The sequence below is a fragment of the Pristis pectinata genome, chromosome 10 (genome assembly GCF_009764475.1).
Source record: "Pristis pectinata isolate sPriPec2 chromosome 10, sPriPec2.1.pri, whole genome shotgun sequence".
Classification (NCBI taxonomy): Eukaryota; Metazoa; Chordata; class Chondrichthyes; order Rhinopristiformes; family Pristidae; genus Pristis; species Pristis pectinata.
This window is the reverse complement of record NC_067414.1, coordinates 45,804,234-45,825,762: the sequence shown is the minus strand read 5'-3', so window position 1 is coordinate 45,825,762 and position 21,529 is coordinate 45,804,234. Positions and strand designations below refer to the sequence as shown.

At 38.3% G+C, this 21,529-nt stretch overlaps 1 protein-coding gene across 9 annotated transcripts in view; it reads left to right on the top strand.

Moving 5' to 3' along the window:
- Positions 1 to 21,529, top strand: part of fam184ab (family with sequence similarity 184 member Ab) — a 105,206-nt gene that overhangs the window by 24,279 nt on the left and 59,398 nt on the right. For all 9 annotated transcript variants that reach the window (XM_052025478.1, XM_052025473.1, XM_052025475.1 and 6 more), the window contains exons 2-6: positions 6,765 to 7,613; positions 9,518 to 9,653; positions 13,043 to 13,224; positions 16,296 to 16,493; positions 19,463 to 19,585. In XM_052025478.1, the coding sequence (XP_051881438.1) occupies positions 6,765 to 7,613; positions 9,518 to 9,653; positions 13,043 to 13,224; positions 16,296 to 16,493; positions 19,463 to 19,585 (1,488 nt within the window). The remainder of the gene's footprint in view (positions 1 to 6,764; positions 7,614 to 9,517; positions 9,654 to 13,042; positions 13,225 to 16,295; positions 16,494 to 19,462; positions 19,586 to 21,529) is intronic.

Sequence of the window (21,529 nt, the reverse complement as noted above, 5' to 3'; positions counted from 1 at the left end):
CTTAACTTTTGATGATACTTATAAAGGTACATTTTAAGAATTTGTGGAATTAAGATCAGTTTAAAAAAAACTACTTAAGTTACTTCAAACTAACTTAAGAGCTGTCATAAAATCCTATTCTCATAATTTCATCAACAAGAGCCAAATTAATTAGTTTAAAGTTTCATTAGAAACATAAGGTGGAAAAACAATGAAATGATGCACTTTCAAAACCAACATTTAAAAAAGAGCTGCTAGCTCTTTCCCCATAAAAGTGCACTCCTCCCGACTCAATAAATATCCAATTAGCTTTTGAAAGCTCCAATGTTGAAAATGATAAGAAAAAAAGCAAAATTCAAAACTTAATTCCCACCTTACACTAGCTGGTTTATTCAATCAATGATTGGAAAATTTCCAACAAACTCTTTGGAAGCTTGCCAAAATTTAAAAAAAATTATAGGGAATATGTATATGCCTAAAATATTCTATGAAAATATTTATATGCCTAAAACAATTCTTTGAAAAATGTTACTAATTGTATTAGTACAATTTTCAGTTTGCACAAAGAAGTACAAAATAAAACTGGTCTATGATAACTCCTGTTTGATTGGACCCTGAAGAAACTCCTATGACTGCCTGTCTTGGTAAGCTACTGCTGGCAGGGGCGTGAGCAATGCCCAACTGATTATGAGTGTTCAGTCCAAAAATATAAACAGATCCATCTTCTGACAATACAATGGTATGGTCCTTTGCAGCTGCCTCCGAAGAACAATGGTGGCTTGCTAATCTCCATCCACCATTTAGGGAATAAGGTCAAGATGTCTTGATGGACTAAACGACATATTCATATTTTTAAGTTACTATGTTTGGTTGATTTGTTTTTGACAATTTTTTAACTATCTGTTATATGTGAGAAGAGATTATAACACAAACACATAGTTAAAGGAAAAATACAAGACGGAACACTGTACTCCCCTCAGCAAGTTTAGCCAGCATGTTTTATAAATCTGCAGAGAATGCTTAAGAGCCAGTAAATAAAAAGAATAATAATGTGAAATGTTCAACTCAATTCCTCTTCATAAAATAAAATAGCATTTGATAGACACCAACCTAATTTGAAGAGAAATACGTCACCATAAATTTTGCTTGAATGGTGGCCATTAGAAACACAATATTTTCTTATCAGCAGCCACTCAAAGTAAATCAGAAAACACACTGCAAAAATATGAGAAAAAATTCTATAAAATCATCAAATTGTAATCTTACAGATTTGCTGTACCTAGTATGTTGATTATTACAGAATTTATAATTTGGTATTGGTTTATTATTGTCACTTGTACCAGGGTACAGTGAAAAACTTTTCTTGCATACCAATCGTACAGGTCAATTCATCACACAGTGCAGTTACATTGAGTTAGTACAGAGTGCATTGATGTAGTACAGGTAAAAACAATAACAGTACAGAGTAAAGTGTCACAGCTACAGAGAAAGTGCAGTGCAATAAGGTGCAAGGTCACAACAAGGTAGATCATGAAGTCATAGTCCATCTCATTGTATGAGGGAACCGTTCAATAGTCTTATCAGAGTGGGGTAGAAGCTGTCCTTGAGCCTGGTGGTATGTGCCCTCAGGATCCTGTATCTTCTACCCGATGGAAGAGGAGAGAAGAGAGAATGTCCCAGGTGGGTGGGGTCTTTGATTATGCTGGCTGCTTTGCCAAGACGATGCGAGGTAAAGACAGAGTCCAAGGAGGGGAGGCTGGTGTCCGTGATGCGCTGGGCACAACTCTCTACAGTTTTTTGCGGTCCTGGGCAGAGCAGTTGCCATACCAAGCCGTGAAACATCCAGATGGGATGCTTTCTATGGTGACAGGCCCGTCCTAGGCCTCGCTGGTCGTTTCCCTCTGGAATAGTTATATCTGACATGATGAAACATTATGTATAAAATATTTCTCAAATATTTTCCCAAAACCATTTTGCTGAAGAAATGTTATTATGTTAAAATGTCTGGGAAGGTTGCACCTGGATGTACTTGTCAAAAAACTAGGAATAAATTTCACTAAAAATATATGTAGTTTATTAGTAAATGACTTGAAAACAAATAATTCTGTTCCAATTTTTTTAAAAAAATGTTAAATATGTTTTTCTGGGAATTAATATGTTTGTTTGTTTGACAGTTGTATTTACTTCAGTAAAATAAATTGTGCAATTAGAGAGAATTCACAATATCTTGTTTTATTGTGATTGTGAACAGAATATCATACCCACTTAGGTTTTTGACATTTTGTGAATTTAACAGAGCAGGCAATGAGAATAATTAGACAGCCCTTCCTCTGAGACATCCATGAGGGAAAGTTATAAATTTAATAATAATTTGGCATAGTCACCAAAGGCTCAGTAGAAGTAATTTGGGGAGAACCTGAGAATTTCACAATTTTTGGAAATGATTTTGACAAATGAGTATTGTACAAAGTATGGAAGTCTTCCTCTTCTCTTTCCTCAAGACATTGGCTGAAAGTTGAGTTTTAAACTTTTATGAAATTAATTTTTATTGAAGTTTAAATAATCAACTGCAGCAATGCCTTCAGCAACAGTTTTTTGCTGTAGGAGTTTCTCATGCAATGTTCTTAGCACAATTAATTTCAGTTGCTTCATTGCTTGTCACACATTTTGACATTCATTGGTAGCAGTATCATCAATATCAGTGCCATTGATGGGAAATTAAAAATAAGCTATATAAATGCCACAGCTGCTAGACCACATCAGAGGCTGGAGTTCATTGGTGATTATTTCATCTTCTGGTTCCCCCAAGTCATCCTGCCACCTACAAGTCTACAATGGAATACACTTTTGCCTGGATGGCTGCAGGTGCAACAGTGTATAAGGAATTATATACTCAGTTTAAAGCAGTCTCCATGACCGTGGTCCATTTGTCATTTTAACATCATCCTTCCCTTTGTGATGATATTGAGTGTACCGTCCGAGAGCTCTAAACTTAACTCAAGACTTTAAGTTCTATCTGGCAGAAGTACCTATGAGTACCCTTACTATAGGGAGATTATACTGTATCAACCTACACTTCCAAGGACCAGTTTAGTTCACTACTTTAGTCTCTATGGAAAGGTCTAGCTGTTAATAATCATTATATCGAGTGGTGTGTCCCTTCTTCCAACAAAGGAGAAGCTACTTCCAGCTAACGAAGCAGTTTAAACACAGTGAGACACATTTAATTCTAAGTAATTATGTAATTTACAAAGGATTTCCAAACACAAGTACAAGTCTTACAGGTTAAAAAAATCTCACCAACAAGTTGCAGATGAACAAGTCATCCATTGCAAAAACCAAAGGCTGAGGAATGAATTCTAGGTCTTCTCTCTGTAACCCCTTCTCTCTGTCATTCCCCCTACACTGACTGCTTTCTAACATTTATACTGTTTTTTTTCACTTAGTTGACATCATTGGCATGTGATGTTTTTTCAACCACATTTTCAGGCCAGGTGACTGCAGTATTTAATTAGTGAAATGTGGATCCCATTGTTCTCTTGTTTATGTTAAGAGGCTGAGCAGGGAATATCGGTTAGAAGTTTAATTTAGCAAATAACAAACATCTTGAGCCTTGGACAATTTATGCTGTTTTTGCAAAAGGGATTTTAGCTTAATGAGCAACCACTTCTTGACCTTTGGACAGGTCATGCTGCTGTGCTATAAAGCTGAAGTTAGTAATAAATTTTTTTGGGGCTTGGAAAGTGAATATCCATCACACCTTCACCACTTGGTTACAATGTTTGCCATGTATATGTATCTCACCAGGGCTTCTCTGACAGCATCTTACAAGTCTTCAGCCTCCCTCTGGTTTGAATATGTGTCAACTTCAATGGGTTACTGGTCTTGCTAGAGCTGTTGTTGACAATTGAAAAGAAATGGTGCCTCTGGAGCATCAAGACTGCAGATGCTGGAATCTGGAGCAAAATCAGTTTTTTTTTTGCTCCAAATAGTCTCATTGTGCTAGTTTGCCCATGCATTGTGTCCTGGCTCTCATGGCTTGGAAAAAGAATTACTTTTCTGAGCACTGGCTGTTTCTTTGTATTTGGAACTCACCACATCATTACTAACTCTAAGAATGACAGCACCTGGGGCAGTGGAAACTCCCTGGCGACTGAGAGCCTTTAGAGACCAATTGGGGAAAAGCAAAAAGAGGCACAAAATGTGTGTGTAAGGGAAAAGTAGTTATTAGAAGAAGGAGAAAACAGATAGGCTGGTAAAGGGAAAACAACACACTAAAGGGAGAATGAGACCAATGCAAACTGGAGGCAAGTTTTTTATTGAAGTTACCTTTTTGCACTCATAAGCGTGTTTCAATGTGATTGGTGAGGCCTTGTACAGTCCACGGCCTTCAGGCCATATATTACGTGGTGAGGCCTGAACAAGCCCCACCCATGGGAATTCATTGAGAGTTGGCTTGTAGATGGGTGATCCTTGTTTCCCTTTCTGAATTCAACCTGAACCCATTCAACTGGGATAAAAATCAAAGCTCTGAAAGCAGTGCGTTGATATTGGCACTGATATTTCCAAAGACTTTTGTGATTAATCCAGAACTAATGGAACCAGAACACTCTGCAAAAAGATGTATTTCACTGTGCGTTTCGATGTACATGTGACTAATAAAGATATCTTATCTACTTTGTTCATTTAAGACTATTCACACTTGTCAACCAGCAGTCTGATTACCCTAGTTAGTTACTTGGGTCTTTGTAAAGTTCATTGTCTTGGCACTAATGACTCCTTTTGTATTTCTTTCATCTGACAGCTTATTTTTAAAAGTACATTTCAGAGCCCTGTTGGTTCCTCACAGCATGCTGCAATATAAACCTTGGTCAATTTTTATGTGTGAAGGTCACAACAATGACTTGCACTACAGCTGGCTGACCCCTTCACTGTTTGTTTTCCTTTCTTTAAGTGTGCTTTGCTATATAGGCTGACTGCATCCATAAACATAATCAGATGCCAAATGAGCGATTACTGTGATGTTCATAAACCTTGATAAATGATTTAAAAAAATGAATCCCACATAATTTTTTTTAAATAGTAAACAAGGTCTTAAAAAGAAAACCTTAAAACTTGCCTTTCCCTCACAGATGTTCCTCTCCATTGAAATGAATGGAATTGCTGACCCTATAGCAGATTGAAGCTAGTGCAGGTTTGGCAGCCAATTTTTCAGTGTAACTGCTGGAATCTGGCACTCCACTGTTTGACCTCAAGGAGTTCAGCAATAAAGGACAGTCATCAAATTTCCTTGTCTATGTGGAAATGAGAGCATATTTCAGGACACTGCTGGCTATTGATTTAATGTAAATATTAGGATTCTTGTGTTACAGTTAATATTAATTGAATATATCAAAATGGTGTCTAACACAATGAAGTGTCATGGAAACACCATTGTAGGTGTAGGAGAGCAGTCATCATGGTCAGCTTGACTAAGTAGAATAACTCCTCACCCATAGAGGAAAAGAAGCTCAATCAATACCCAACAGGTGCAATACAGCAAAAGGCGAACTGCATCCAGCAGTGTTCAGGGAATCAATATTCTCGGCAATCACTGAACTGGTTAAAGTACAATTTACAATCACTGAACAGAAATTAAAACTACATTAAAATCAACTTTGACATCAATAAAAATGTATGCGTTGCTTAAGATTTACTTGAGTGAAACAACAAAAGAAATCTTAGTGGGAAATGAGGAAAAATAATAGCACAAAATATTAATTCAATCTTAATGGTAGGAGACAAAAATATACTCTGGAAATAGTGAGGAAACATAAGTTGAGTGAGCATGAGGGAAAAATAAATTAATAATTTATTTTTTTTTTTACAGCCATAACATCGATACATTTGTTTGTTAAAGACCAACAAATCCTCTGGATGCATTATTGTATATCCTAGGGTTTCAAAAGTTGACTACAGAGATTGTGGATACATTTGTTTTAGTCTTCCAGAATTTTCTTGCTGCACCTGCTGACACTTTGAGGAGTTCTTAATTGTGATTCTTTGTAATCTTTCCAGGGCCCTGCTGATTTTTGTTTAAATTCATTCCCAGATGGTAAACTTGGAACTTGATTGTCCATCTTGAGAAAATGGTGGTGTTTTGCCAACAGTGAACTGCAGAACAGTACAGCACAATACAGGTCCTTTGGCCCACAATGTTGTGCTGAACTTTAAACCTCGCCTAAGACTATCTAAGCCCTTCCTTCCTCCCACATATCCCTCTATTCTAAATTCCTCCATATGCTTATCTAGCAATCTCTTGAATTTGACCAACGTACCTGCCTCCACCACCGCGCCAGGAAGCTCATTCCCTGCCCCATGTTGTGTTCCTTTCAATACAACTGAGTATTGATCGTTAGGCCACATCTTAAGCAGCCTAGCTAATGAAAGCAGATTTCTTTCATAAAGAACATAAGAGAAGTTGTGTTTGGATTTAATGGCAATGCAATAGGTTCATGGTCATTTTTATTGATAAGGTGCTCACAATATAAAATGTTCATAATCATGGATAATGTGAACTTTGAGAGAAGAGGTGCGTCTAAAGAAAGTTACAAATTTAGAGCTATGGCAGCCTTCTTTACACCTATTCATGACTCTTTAAACCTCTGCTGTGTCCAATGGCTCATGGGAACTGAGGGGGAGATGTCTACAATACATAAAGGGCATTCAAGAGCTATATTATTCTCATATGAAACATATTGCATTGGATAATATCTTCATGACCAAACAAATGTTTTTTCTTGCAGGTGATTTATGCTTTAAATACTAAAAATGATGAACATGAGGCTGCTATCCAGGCACTCAAGGAGGCCCATGAGGAGGAAATTCAACAAATCCTTGATGAAACAAAAGAGAAAATTCTTCACTATAAAGGTAAGATCAATGAGGAAGTAGAACTACGGAAGAAAATCCAGTCCTTGGAAGAATCTCTGGAACAACATGAGCAGATGAAACAACAAGCACTAGCAGAATTTGAGGCCTATAAACAACAGGTTGAAGATGCACATCTTGTTTTAGAGACTCATCAAATGCAGGGTGTTGTGATTATGTCTAGAAATATTCAAGAAATTAAGGATAGTTTTGAAGATAAGCTACAACAGTTTATGCGGTTAGAGTCTCAATTTGATCTGGATAAACAAGAAACTCTGGAAGAACTGCGTGCAGCTCACAAGCTAGAAATCCAGAATCTCTTAAAATCTCATCAGATTCAGCAGGAAACTTCTGATAAACAACAGGAGAAATTGCACCAAATGCTCAGAGCTGAACTGGTTTCCATGAAGAATAAAAATGAAGAACTTGTACTTGAAAAGCAAAAAGTAGTGGAAGAATTTGAAGCTAAATTGAGCAAAACTCAGGCCTTTTATGAACATGAAATTGAAGCTTTAAAACAATCTCAGCAGACATCAGAAAGTGTGCTATGTAAACAGAGGGAGACTCAGTTAAAGATGGAGTTTCATAGCCGAGAGACTGCTTTGAAAACAGCACTTGTCAAGCTTCAGACAGAATTGCAGATCGCTCAGGAGGATGGCAATCAGCTGAGGAACAAATGTGAACAGCTTCATGGAGCATTAAACAAAGCAGAAAGCCATGTACAAGTAAGAACCAATGCAAATGATTAGAAACAGAATGATCAGAAATGATAGATGTAAAACATTTGCTACCCAGATTTTATTAAACTCCAACTAACTTAATTAGAGCACTTGTTATATCAGAAATAGTCTCTGTTGGAGATTAAGCCAGTTTGTTTTGTCCATTGATCTGTCTGATGAAATAGTTTCTGTACTAAAACTAGAAGTTTTGTCACTAGTGTTGTTTCAAATATATCTGATCAAATGTACCAAGTCACTTGCCTAAGTGAATGTCGTGAGCCATTTTTGGATTATACTTTCTACCATAGTGATGAACTTGTTTTTAAGAAGAAGTCTAGCTAGGTAGCATCTGCATTTAGTCCTATTGTTTCAGAGTATAATTAAAATTTCCATTGTGATTTGCCTCAGTGATACTATTGGGCTGGATTGAGCTGAATTCAGACCATTGCCTGCTTTTGCTTGGGCCAAGGTGACCTGCTATCCATGGGAATTGAGTGGCAAGAAGCCTCAGTAGCAATTTGCATCATTTGGCATAGTACTGAGCCCTGTCCCAGTATACCCTGACATCCTTTGTCAGGAGGCAAGGCTGGGTGTGGAACCTTGCCTTCTGTAAATATTAGGAGGTATTTTTAAGAGATTTTCAAAGATATTAAAAAGATTTCTGTATTTAGAAATGATCTATATTTGAAAAACAATTATTAAGAACATGATAATACAAAGATATAAAATAAATAATAAATAAAGTACTCTTTTCCTCCTTTACTCCATTTGGTAATTCCCAAACATATGAATGCAGATACTGATCCTATATCCTGGCTGATATAGGATTACAGATACACAGATTCCCTGGCACAGTGTCAGCACGATTAGCCTCTGCTGTTGGATTACAGGTGGAACATAGTGATGAAGTGGAGTGACAATGTGGTGAAATCTGTCACTTAACTCATCTGAGACTTTCAGCAGGTCGCCTAAATTCAGAAAATTCTTACCTGGCAGCAGCTTAATACAAATAGTTCTGACCCATTAGATCTTTTAAGAAAACATTATGAGTCATCTCTAATAAATAAATAGCTTGATCCATTAAGTTATTACACAGAGTATTGCTAGATGGAATGGCGCGCACAGCAGTTAGAGCCGCTGCCTAATAGCTCCAGGAGCCTGGGATTATTTCTGACCTTGTGCTGTCCACGTGCAGTATGCACATTCTCTCTTTGACCATATGGGGTTTCCAACAGGTGGTCTGCTTTCCTTTCCATATCTCAAAGATTTCGTAGTAGGTTAATTGGCTACTGTAAATTGCCCCTTAGAGTAGGTAAGTGGCAAAAGAATCAAAGAGCTGAGATACTATGTTGCAGGGATATGCAGAGAGGGGGAATGGGGCTGATAGGATTGCCTGCTGTGAGCCGGCATGGGGTTGATGGGCCAGATGGGCCACATGACCTCCTTTTGTATTGCAATGTAAGTAAACATTAAAGCCCAATAATCTGTGGTTTCTTTTTTTCCAGCTGTGATGGGGCTTTCTGATCTCACTGGCTTGCATACTATTGACAATGTTGGAATACTGAGGCCCAAAGGTGTGGAGGCTATGTGTCCATCTGCATCAATTTGCACTGGTCTGACGCCACGTGGCCAGGCTTTCTGAAGTCCAACAGGGCTTGAGTTTGAAAGTCAGTGACATGATTAACTGCATATTGGCAACAATTTGCCTGCACCTTCTCTTGATATGCTGAAGCAGAAAGCTATTGTCTCATGCCTTCTCTCCAAAGGAGGCATTTCCATAACACTAGAGATATGTAACTGTTAAAAATTAGTAACACGCTTTGTCTTGTCTTTTTGGTAATATTTAGTTCTGAACACAGCTCAATTGTAACAATTGATTTCTTTAACAAAAATGGCATGTATTCTTTCAGATGCTTCAAGAACAACTGAACGAGGACCAACAGAAAGCTAATGATACTCTTATAAAACAAAAGCAGTTAGAAAATGAACTGGTTGCTTGTAACGATCGTATTCAACAGCAATCTACAGAATTGCTACTTAAATCAAGTAGGTCTACCTTTAGCTTAACCCCATTTATTTAAAAAACAACAAAATGGTGGATAAATCGTCAATCCGTAGTTTGAATGATACAATTTAAAAGAGAAAAAATGGGATGATACATAATTTGACATTAAGTAAAAATTAAGAATATTGAACTCAGTTCATTGTTTTATAAGTGACACTTTTCTCAACTATTGTTTCACTTCTATCTTTTAATGCCATGAACCACAGTTAAATCTTCACTCTTTCTCAAATACATTTGTTCCAAATGGTCAGGGCTAATTTTTAATTCTCTGGCATCCAGGAAGTGCAAACATGGCAGTTCACAGAAGAATATAAAAATTAGAAATGGGAGTAGCCCACCCAGCCTTTCGAGCCAGTCCCACCATTCATCAAGATGATTACTAGTCCTCTACCTCCACTCCATTTTTCTGCATTAAAGCCATATGTCCTTATTCCCTTAATATCCAGATATCAACCTCTGTTTTGATTGAGCTCAACGACTAAAAATTCACCACCCGCTAAGTGAAGAAGTTTCTCCTCATATCAGTCCTAAGCAACCTACTTTTTTTTTCTGATTCTGTGACCACTGGTTCTAGACTCCTCAACAAAGGAAAATGTCCCCCCTAAATCCACCTTGTTGGGCTCTAAGAATTTTGCAAGTTTCAATGTGATCACCTCTCATTCTTCTACACTCTAGAGAATATAAACCTAATCTACTCAATCTCCTTCATTGCACTTGCTCTATGCAGGTATATCCTTTTTGTTTAATTAGGTTTGGCAATCAAATTTATACACAATATTCACCACAAATCCTTGTATATTTTCAGTAAGTTGTCTTTATTCCTGAACTTGGATGCTCTCATAATCTCATAATAGAGGATGATGTATTATTTGCCTTCCAAATTGTTTGCTTCACCTGCATGTTAGATCACAATGACTCTTTGAACATCAACGTTTCCCTCTTTGCTACTCTGTTTTTCTATTTTGTGTAACTTGTTAGTATGATATTTGGTCCTCTCAGGTAAGTTGATCACTGCAGTACCTCACTAGTACATCTTACCAACCTGAGGGTTTCACTCCTCCTCTTTACTTTCTGTCTATTAAGCAACACTCAATTCATGCCAGTACATTGACCCCAATTCTATGTGCTCTGACCTTATTCAACAATCTACGAATATGCAACTGGATTAGTCGGCCATTGTCAGATCCAACTGGTTTACATCAAATAGAATCGTAAATCACTTAGTCCCATACTGCTCAATATTCTAGAACCTCCCCAATCCAATCTCTCCTCTTGTCCAGCCAGTGTTGCTTTTGCATGCTTGCATTTTTGCCAATCTAATCATATTCAGATCATTTCCAGCAACAACTTCTCATAGAATCATAAAGTCACACAGCATGGAAACAGGCCACTTGGCCCACCATGTCCAGCCCAACCAGTGGGCACCCATGTGTATTAATCCCATCTTCCAGCACTTGGCCTGTGGCCTTCAATGCCCAAGCAATTCAAGTGCTCATCTTGACATCTCTTAAACCTGTTAGTAACTCTGCTTCCACCACTGTCTCAGGCATTTTCAAGTACTCACCACAGTCTGGGCCACAAAGGTCATGTTCAGATCTCCTCTACTTCTCTTACTGATTACCCTAAATCTACATCCTCTAGTTTTATTCATCTCAGATAAGGGAAAAAGATTCCTGCATTCTACCCTATCTGTACTCCTCATAATTTTATATACCACAATCGTGTCCCCTCTTAACTTCCTTCACTCGAGGGAAAACAGACCGCTCGTATCCAATCTCTCCAGATAACTCAAGCCCTCCCATTCAGGTAACATCCTTGTGAATATTTTCTATACCCTCTGTAGCATAATTTTGTCATTTTTATAGTGTGGTGACCAGAACTGCACACAGTAGTCAAGTGTGGCCTGACCAACATTTTGTGCAACTGTAACATGACATCCCAACTCTTATACTTATTTTCTCTGCTGATAAAGCAAGCACGCTATACGCCTTCCACACCAACCTATCAACCTGTGTTCCTATTTTCAGGGAACTATGTATTTGTATCCCAAAGTTTTTCTGTTCAACAAAACTCCCCAGGGCCCTGCCATTCAACCTGCCCAGGTTTAACTTCTCAAAGTGCATCACTTCGCACTTGTCTGAGTTAAATTCATCTGTCATTCCCTTTTCCACTTCCCAGCTGATCTAGATCCTGTTGTAACCTTCCACAACCTTCTTGTCTGCTGTACAGACAATTTTGGTGTCATCTGCGAACTTACTAATCATGCCACCTACATTCTTATCCAAACCATTAACATATATGGCAAACAACAGAGGACCCAGCACTGATCCCTGGGGCACACCAGTGGACACAGGCTTCCAATCTGAAAAACAACCTTCCACCACCAACCCTCTGTCTGTGAACACCAAGTCAATTTTGTATCCAAATGGCTGGCTCACTCTGGATCCCATGTGTTCTAACCTTCCAGATCAGCCTACCATGCATGACCTTCTCAAAGGCCTTGCTAAAGTCCATGTACACAACATGTACTGTCCTGTCATCATCAATCCTCTTGGTCACCTCTTCAGTAAGCTCAATCACATTCGTGAACTATGATTTCCCACACACAAAGCCATGCTGATTAGCTCTAATCAGTCCTTGGTTTACCAAGTCAAATAAATCCTGTCCCTCAAAATCCCTTCCAGTAACTTTCCCATCAATAATGTTGGGCTCACCAGCCTGTAATTTCCTGGTTTATCCTTGCTGCCCTTGTTAAATAAAGGCAGGCAGCCTTCCAGTGCCTCACCTATGGCTAATGATGATACAAAAATTTCTGCCAAGGCCCCAGAGCAATTGATCAGAGCTTTATTTGACATTGCATATATTATTGACTAATTATATCTTTGGACTTTTTCCTAAATTGAAGTTTCCAAAGAAATGCAAATAGTATTTTTTGTTCCACTTTTTTTATTGTGACTGTACGTTTAATCTAGGAGAGAAATATGCATTTATACAGCATCATTTTGACCTCTTGATATCTCAACTAACTTCACAGGCACTTTGTAGTCATAAATAAATAACCAATTTTCCACAGATAGAAATATGATAATGACAAGATCAATTGTTTTAGATGTATTAGTTGAGAAGTAGCTGTTGGCCAGAACCTCTGAAATATCATCCCTGTATCACAGATTATATTACATCCACCTCAGAGAGCAGGTGGTACGTTGATTTAAAGACGTGTTTCAAAACCATGGAGTGAGTTTAATTGGAATCTTCTAACTCAAGTGGCAGATCCATGGATATAAATAAGTATGATAGTAGTATTGAAATATAAGAGATTATAGATACTCAAGGAATAATTATAAAAAATGCTTTGTGCTGTTTTTAGGTCATATTGGAACACTTCAAGCCACACAAATGACTCAAGAAGCTACAATCCAAGAACTGGAGTCACAGCACTGCCGGTTAAAGGAGAAATTATCCCATCTTGAAGAGGAAAGGAATATCTTGCGAAACAGCAAGCAGACCTTGGATGAGCAACAGAGGCAACAACTAATGGCCATTGAGAAGGTTATGTTTGTTTTTACTTTTTGAGATGTTTAATACTGATGTGAAAGGAATGTTGCTAGTTCAGAGTTTTGGAAGTAGTACAAAATACAGAGAAGTTTAAATTGATTGATGTTGCCACTTAATCCTTTTGAAAGTTGAATTTCTGTTCCAAAGAGAATATATAAACACAATTTTATTTTAAAGAAGCAGTTTTGCTTTGCTAACAAAGCTAAATGTATTTCATTTTAGTCAACAGAAGATTGTTAAGCATTTATAATCTGTATTTTCCAATCATTTTTTAAAATCTCTACTTCCCAGCCCCAAAGTGCTGAGTTTGATTTGGCATTGGTATTGGTTTATTATTGTCACTTGTACTGAGGTACTGTGAAAAACTTGTCTTGCATACTGTTTGTACAGATCAATTCATTACACAGTGCATTGAGGTAGTACAGGGTATAAACAATAACAAAATACAGAGTAAAGTGTCACAGCTACAGGGAAGTGCACTGCAGGTAGGCAATAAGGTGCAAGGTCATAACAAGGTAGATTGTGAGGTCAAGAGTCCACCTCATCATATAAGGGAACCGTTCAATAGTCTTATCACAGTGGGATACAAACTGTCCTTGAGCCTGGTGGTATGTGCCCTCAAGTTCTTGTATCTTCTGCCTGATGAGAGAGGAGAGAAGGGAGAATGACCCCGGTGGGTGGGGTCTTTGATTATGCTGGCTGCTTCACCAAGGCAGCGAGAGGTATAGACGGAGTCCATGGAGGGGAGGCTGGTTTCCGTGATGTGCTAGGCTGTGCCCACGACTCTCTGCAGTTTCTTGTGGTCCCGGGCACAGCAGTTGCCATGCCAAGCCGTTATGCATTCAGATAGGATGCTTTCTATGGTGCATCGATAAAAGGTGGTGAGTGTCACAGCTTTCTTGGCTGTGGCGTCTACATGGTTGGACCAGGACAGGGTATTGGTGATGTTCACTCCTAGGAACTTGAAGATCTCAACCCTCTCGACCTCAGCACCATTGATTTAGACAGGTGTATGTACACCACCCCCCTTTCCTGAAGTCAATGACCAGCTCTTTTGATTTGCTGACATTGAGGAACACCATGTCACTAAGCCCTCTTTCTCCTTCCTGTACTCCGACACATTATTTGAGATATGGCCTACTAAGGTGGTATCATCTGCAAACTTGTAGATGGAGCGGAATCTGGCCACACAGTCATTAGTACGTAGGGAGTAGAGTAGAGGGCTGAGGACGCAGCCTTGTGGGGCACCAGTGTTGAGAATAATCATGCTGGAAGTGTTGCTGCCTATCCTCACTGATTGCAGTCTGTTGGTCAGAAAGTCAAAGATCCAGTTGCAGAGGGAAGTACTGAATTCCAGGTCTCAGAGTTTGATGAATTTCCATGAATATATCTGTATATATCTCCTAAATGAAGTTGAAATTATTGATACATTGACAGATTCTCTCCCTCACGAACCAAAGAATAATTCATTCAATGACTCTGTGACCTCAGGTGCAAATCTTTTTCTTTCTGTATGTGGTGGTCAGCATATGGTGAAATTCCAATGGCACAGTGACCTTATTAAAAGTTGTTAAATATTGCCAAGATGATTCCATGTAGAGAAAAGGAAATCTGGAGGGAAAATTCCATGTGGTATGTGAAAGAAAGAGCTCCTACAGTGTGTAAATTTAGAAATGTTTGACCGGAGTGTTTATTATAGCATATAAATGAGAAGAGAGCATTTTCATCTTTTAGATGATCTCTCAATCTCTCAAGACTTTTAATTGGCAACATTGTGGAAAATATGTGACAAATTATTTATTAAGATGTTGAGGCAAGCATACAATTTGGGAAGATTTTAAGCAGTTTTGAAACTCAAAAGATATCCCATTATTTTGTTGTCAGAAAAATTCTCCTAATTAACTGGCAGGATTGGCAAACCTTTGTCAGTATCCTCTCCCAGGCCAATATTCCCTGCCTAGAGACCAAGTCTGGTGGATAGGCCATATCATCTATGTACCAGAGACCAGACTCTTTGAACAAAAGTCTATTCCAAGTCCTATCACAGCAAGAGATTTCCAGGAGGGCAAAGAAAATGCTTTGGTATGTTTTCAAAGTTGTCTTGAAAAAATGTAACATTCTCAGTGACTTATGGGAATCATGGCCCACGATCACTCCAGGAGCCTCCAGGAAGGCACTGAGTACTTTCATTCTCCATGAAGGGAGAACACGAGAGTTTATACAAACAACAGAAAAAATGGACAACTTCCCACCCACCAGATACCACATGTAGCAGAGTCTGCAGATCCTGTATAGGACCCACAGACTAGAGTGGAAACAAGTCAGACTTAATCCACATGGACTGCCAAAGAAGAAAGAAGAAGAAACACTTTCAACTTTGGTTCTGAATGACTAAGTAGGTGCAGCAAGCAATCTGAGTTAAAAGAGGGGTTTAGACAAATATTGAAAATGGAAAGAACAGTCAAAGTTATTGCTGTTGGAGAGGGCATTAAATAACTTGAGTAGGATGAAAAGAGATCTTACCCATATTAACTGTTTGGAAAAAGTTGCAAGTCAAATAAGTGACTGTGAAAAATATTTAAGTACAAGATGTATGCAATGTAGCTTCATACAGTCTAATCAGAAATAAAGTGAACATGTCAATGGTTGGGATTGCATGAATAGATTTAGAGGTTAGACCAAAAGCAACATTCAAAAAGAGACATGATAATAAAGACCTGGGAAATGTCCGTTATTGTCCTTCAGCCAGTCCGGTGTCCAGAAATTGCCAACCATAATCTTGTACCAAATAATTCTACTGAAACTCAGTTCATTCCAAATAGTGACTTTGCACTCATAATTTCGTTATATCTAAATTTTTGATTCTACTGATAACGTTTGAGTCCACAAGGGTATTACAAAATAAGACACAAAGCTGTTTTTAAATGAATCAGTTTGTGTCCTTGTAATATCCAATGAAAATGTAATTGATATAGAAATAGGATCCCAGTGCTAACTCCTTAAACCCTGTAAGATCTAATGCTTACTGTTATGCTTGTCATTCAATAAATGTTTTTTAAATGCAGTCCTTAAATGAAGAAAAAGAAATGCAAAGGCAATATTATGAACAGGAGATAACAAACCTGCGCCACAAGTTTGAAGAGGAAACCAGATTTCTGAAGGAAAACTTTAGGAAGAGTATGGAGGAGTTATCTGAAAAACATCAAACTGCATTAGAATCTGTTCAAGGCACAAGTGAAAGAGAAAAGAAAAAATTGCAGTTGGTAAGTGGAAAATGTTGGCCCAGAATTTTTTGTGGCCAGCATGTTGCACCGACCTCTGTAACAAGTATGAACTTACCTTTTGTCAAGCTGCATCATTAGCATGTGCTGCCAAGCTAACTCAATCCTTATCGTATTGTGCATTGTAAATGTTATAATGGATGGGATAAGTGTAGGGATGGGAAGGGGGGGGTTTGAGTTGGTTGCGAAAATAATCCCTGCCCATGAAACAGCTAGAAAAAAATTATAAATAGCAGGCAGACAACAAGCATGTCAAAATCTTTGGAAAACCTTTTAAAAATCGAACAATTAAAGAATACTGTATATCAATAAGAAAAAAAAGTTCTTAAAAATAATACATTTAACCATATAAAAATCTTAAACTCAATTAATCAGCATAGCTTGTCTCTACATGGGTAATCTTTTCCATTCAAATAAGCAACAATGTTGTCCCACCTGGCAGATGTTGTACTAATAAATTTACCATTGGAACTGTTAAGGAACTGCTACAGATTTGCATTGCACTACTGGATGATGCAAGGAGCACAGCTCAGAGGCTAGGAAAAGAGAACAGATGTTTTCTGTGTATATGCATCATGGAAGAAGTTAGCTGTGGATACCGTTGTTGGAAGTTAAGTACCAAAGATTCGGACACAGCCTTAAGATGTTCAGTGACCTCACCCACGTAATCATAATCAGTGAATGCATTTTTAAATACCATATTCCACTGACAGGATGGATGTGTCTCTGGTTTTGGACACCTCCATACATTCAACTACACCAGTATCAGTCAAAGTTCTTGAGTTCCTTAGCCAACAGAACTGCCAGAAGTAGAAATAATGTGGATAGCATGGTGCTTTGAAGCCTCTATCACCATACTTTCATTACCAATGCTGCAGTCCTCACACCACATCCCACAATCTGCTAGCTACACAACCATCATAGGGACATTACAGAAATACAATTCATTGGCTAATACCACATAAAATAATGCACAAATTCAAGGCAGGTACGGCTGCTTCATTGTAGCACTGTGGAGAAGACAGTTATTTGGCATAATTGAAGAAGTCATTATGGGGTCCATGATCAGTGCTGGAGCAGTACTATGATCACAGTCTAGACTGATGCCATTCTTGCTGAGAAGATGCAGTTTTCTAAACATGGAACAGCTTTAGCTTGGTCTTCAATGGAATTCCCTATTTCATTGAAATTCAGCAGTTTCTACCAGCCAAACGACAGCTACCGGGTTAATATTGTATAGGGGTAATGGGACAGGTGTAGACAAATGGAAGTAAAGCAGTAACGATTGCACAAGAATGATTAGTTGATAAATGCCTGCAATTTGGTAATATTTAATTTAGAAATTGGATTGCAATATTTAATTTGCATTTGACTATTATTTGACTCTGATTGTCAGAAGCAAAAATAGGTTAAGGTGTGGAAGTGTTAATGTAAGGGAAATCTGAGGCTACATTTATTGTCGGTCTGTCAGATGGGTTAGTGATGGATGGCCAGAAAAGGACTGTTATGATTGCTTTACTCTTTACTTTTCACTACCAGCATCTCCTTATATTCTGAGTCCTCCTCATATTTGTTATCCTCCTCCTTTTACTCTCTTCGCCTTGTCATCCTTCTCTTCCTCCTGTCCTCCTTCCACCTAGCTTTGTACCTTCAGCAAGCCTAGATATGCAGCACTTCAGCCCCTTGAATCAGCCCTCATAATGGCAAATAATTCAGATTACAAATCTTGATTGCTACTTGATCATCAACTTAAGGACTTACCAAAAAGGCCAGTGCTCTGCATTGATATGCTTTGAGGCAGCATGGTGTTTATTGAATGCAGGTTGCCTAAAAACGCACGAGAGATGTGTCATTTCATCAGCTGATAACCGTTTTAGCCCATTAGCTTTGCTTTGTTTGTGACAGGGACTCAAATGAAGATGGCATGATAAGCTGCCGTTGATTGAAAATGTTACGATGGCTGCCAGATTATCAGGCTTTATTCTACGTGACATGCTTTATCTGATCGCATATCTCTGATTGACGTGATGCTGTGCCAAAGCTGCATGTGTCAGTTAGTGGCACCATGCACAATGGGGAAGCCACGTGTGTTCACTAACTGCTGCTTTTGGTTCCTTGTAATCGTGTTCTATTTAACAATGGATAGCAAAATTGCGAGATTTTGGTAACGTTGCCAATTCTATCCTGATAAGAACCTAATTAAAAGAAGTATATGGCCATGGCGATCTCAACAGGCATTGACAAAGTACTCCTCACCCTGCAGCAAGGTGTGGTATTTTAGTGAGGATGCTTGATGTATAGTTCTACACCGCAGTTCAAGTAGAAGAGTTGCAGTTGCTCTCTAAAGGTCCTAAGCTTGCTATGATTCCCTGTTGCTCCCTTTATTCCTTCCAACTTATCCTGCTCAGGGTCCATCTGTTCATTTTTTCTGTTATGCTGCGTTCCAAGTGGAATGTTTACTAATGCATTTGCAATTTTGGGTTGGAAGGATATTGGACTAGCTTGAAGATAGTTGATCCAATAGTCTCCAGTTTAAGCATCCTATATAAATGCTGTATAGACACTTTTAGAAACTTAAATAGTCCTCTAAAATGTTAATGCTACTATCACATAATCTTCTTCCCTCACACACACACCCCTCTGGCCCCCATTACCACCATCAACAATGCAGAGATAGGAATAGCACTTGCAGATCTGGGCTGTTCTCTAAACAAATTTCAGCAATAATATCTAGTCTAAGTTTAAAGTGATATAGCCAAATTAGAACTATGTTTTATATTATTGATTCTTGTCACTTTGGGCTAAATAAAATCTTAAAAACATCATCCAAATTTACATTACTATTTTGAAATTTCATCAATAGAAAGATTTTTTGCACAAAGTAATAGATTGATATGTTTGTTTAATTCATTTAAGAGTCTTAATCTCTGTACCTGACTTACTCTTTTAAGGAAATAGATCAAAGTCTTGAAAAAGATCGGCTGCGAATGGAAGAAGAGAAAAATCGGTACCAACAACAAATGGAAAACTTACGGGAAGAGTTGACTGCAAAGCTAAACACAGCCAATCAAGAGGCAAGAGAAATTGCTAAACGTAGATTTGATTATGCATTGAAAAAGAACGGTTACTCTCTCAAGATACTGAGGGTTCTGAAAATAAAAAACAATTTTCAAAGTGTAGTTAAAATATGATAATCCACCATCCAGCTATTTTGAAATCCTGATGGTTTGGCATCTAACTCACTGGGTGATGTTTGTGGTGTTCTCTTTAAACTCATAGGGACCATATTTCCTACATTCTCTCTAAACTCACTGGAGCCCTACTTCCCGCACCCCCTTTACATTCACTGAGGCCCTGATTCCTGCACTTCCTTTGAACTCACTGGGGCTCAGGTTCCCGTGCTTACTTAAAACACACTAGGGTCCTATTCGTAAACTCCCTTTAAGCACACCAGGGTCCCATTTTCTGTTCTCCCTTTATACTCACTGGGGCCCTGGTTCCCATGCTCCCTTTACAAAAACAGTCTTTGTTTAGCAAATACTAACAGTGTGACAGGCGATATGACACCACAGAAGGATTATGAGAACATGGTGGCTGGAGAAAACAACAGAAATATAGGGCTGGGAGTAATTAGTATCTATGCAGAATTTGACCCCACATTGCAGAAGAGTTGGACAGACATGAGAAAGAGCAGTGGAACCAAGAATGAATGCAAAAACGCTGGTTGGGATTTGGAACAGAAGTTAATGTTGGAGAAAAGTCTGTTACAGCCAAATTAGTTACTATGGAATTATGCAAGGGTAATCCCAATGTCAATGTCAGTGGCTTAATTGGTAGCATTTTCATCTTTGAATCAAAAAGTGCCAAAGTTCCCTTCTCTCCAAAGACGTGAGCATTGAAATATAGGCTTATGCTGCACTGCAGTACTGAAGGAGTGTATACTGTCAGATGTGGCACCATTCTAATGAGTTGTTAGATCAATACCCTGTCTAATCTATCAGGTGGATGCAAAAGATTCCATGGAAGCATTTTTAGAAAAGACAGATTTTGTGTGCATTAACACATTGCTGTCTGTGGGAGCTTCAGTCATATTACTATCATTACCACAGTGGCTACATTTCAAAAGTTGTAAAGCACTTCAGAAATTCTGAATGGAACATGGTAGGTGCTGAATGTTTTTTTTCTTCTTTTTGCTGTGCTAATAAGGAAAGATGAAGGAACAGCACAGTACAGTTATCCATGTGATAGTCTGCTCTGAGGATGGGGAGGGATACAGCACCACATAAGATTATAAAGAAAATATGTATGCTAAAGGGATCAAAGGAGCAGGAAGCAGTTTCATTTTTGCATATTCATTGCTGAAGAAGGCAAAGAGAAGTTTATGGAGAAGATTAGTTGTCAAGAAAAGAAGTGGATGAATTATGTTTGCTCTCCAAAATAATTCTTTGAAATGTTGAGTGTCCCTGGTGCAGAGGAGAAAGGCTTTATTATGTGGTCAAGTTTAGCTTGCTACTGGCATAAGGAAATACAGGAGAAAAACTGCAGGTTCATTACCATGACAGGAGACTTGTTTTGGCTGGGTGAGCCCATGTCTAAATCCTAAAGACAAAATAAGTTTGTGGACTTGTAAATGCATTGGCGGAGAATTTGGGTTTATGGAGATGATTGGTATCAGAGAAAAGAAATTGCTCACCGGTGCAGTCCAGGAGTGGTGAGTCCTTCAGGCAGAGGGGAGTGAGGCTTGACAGCACTTTTTGCTCCAGTCAGATCTGAAAATTGATTGCAAAACTATATGTATACTAGATATGCTTAAGTCTGTACTTGCTGGGACAGGAACATCAAAGAACTGGATAAAAGAACTATTGAACAAAACAGTAGCTACTGAAATACCATGACAATTAAAAAGCCAAGTGTAATTGTAGGAGAAAGATTCTAAAGGAAGTAAATATAAAGTCCTGTTTGATGAGGGATATGGGGGAGTAATAAAAGTTGGCCTTCCTCTTTCTTTGGTTGCACTT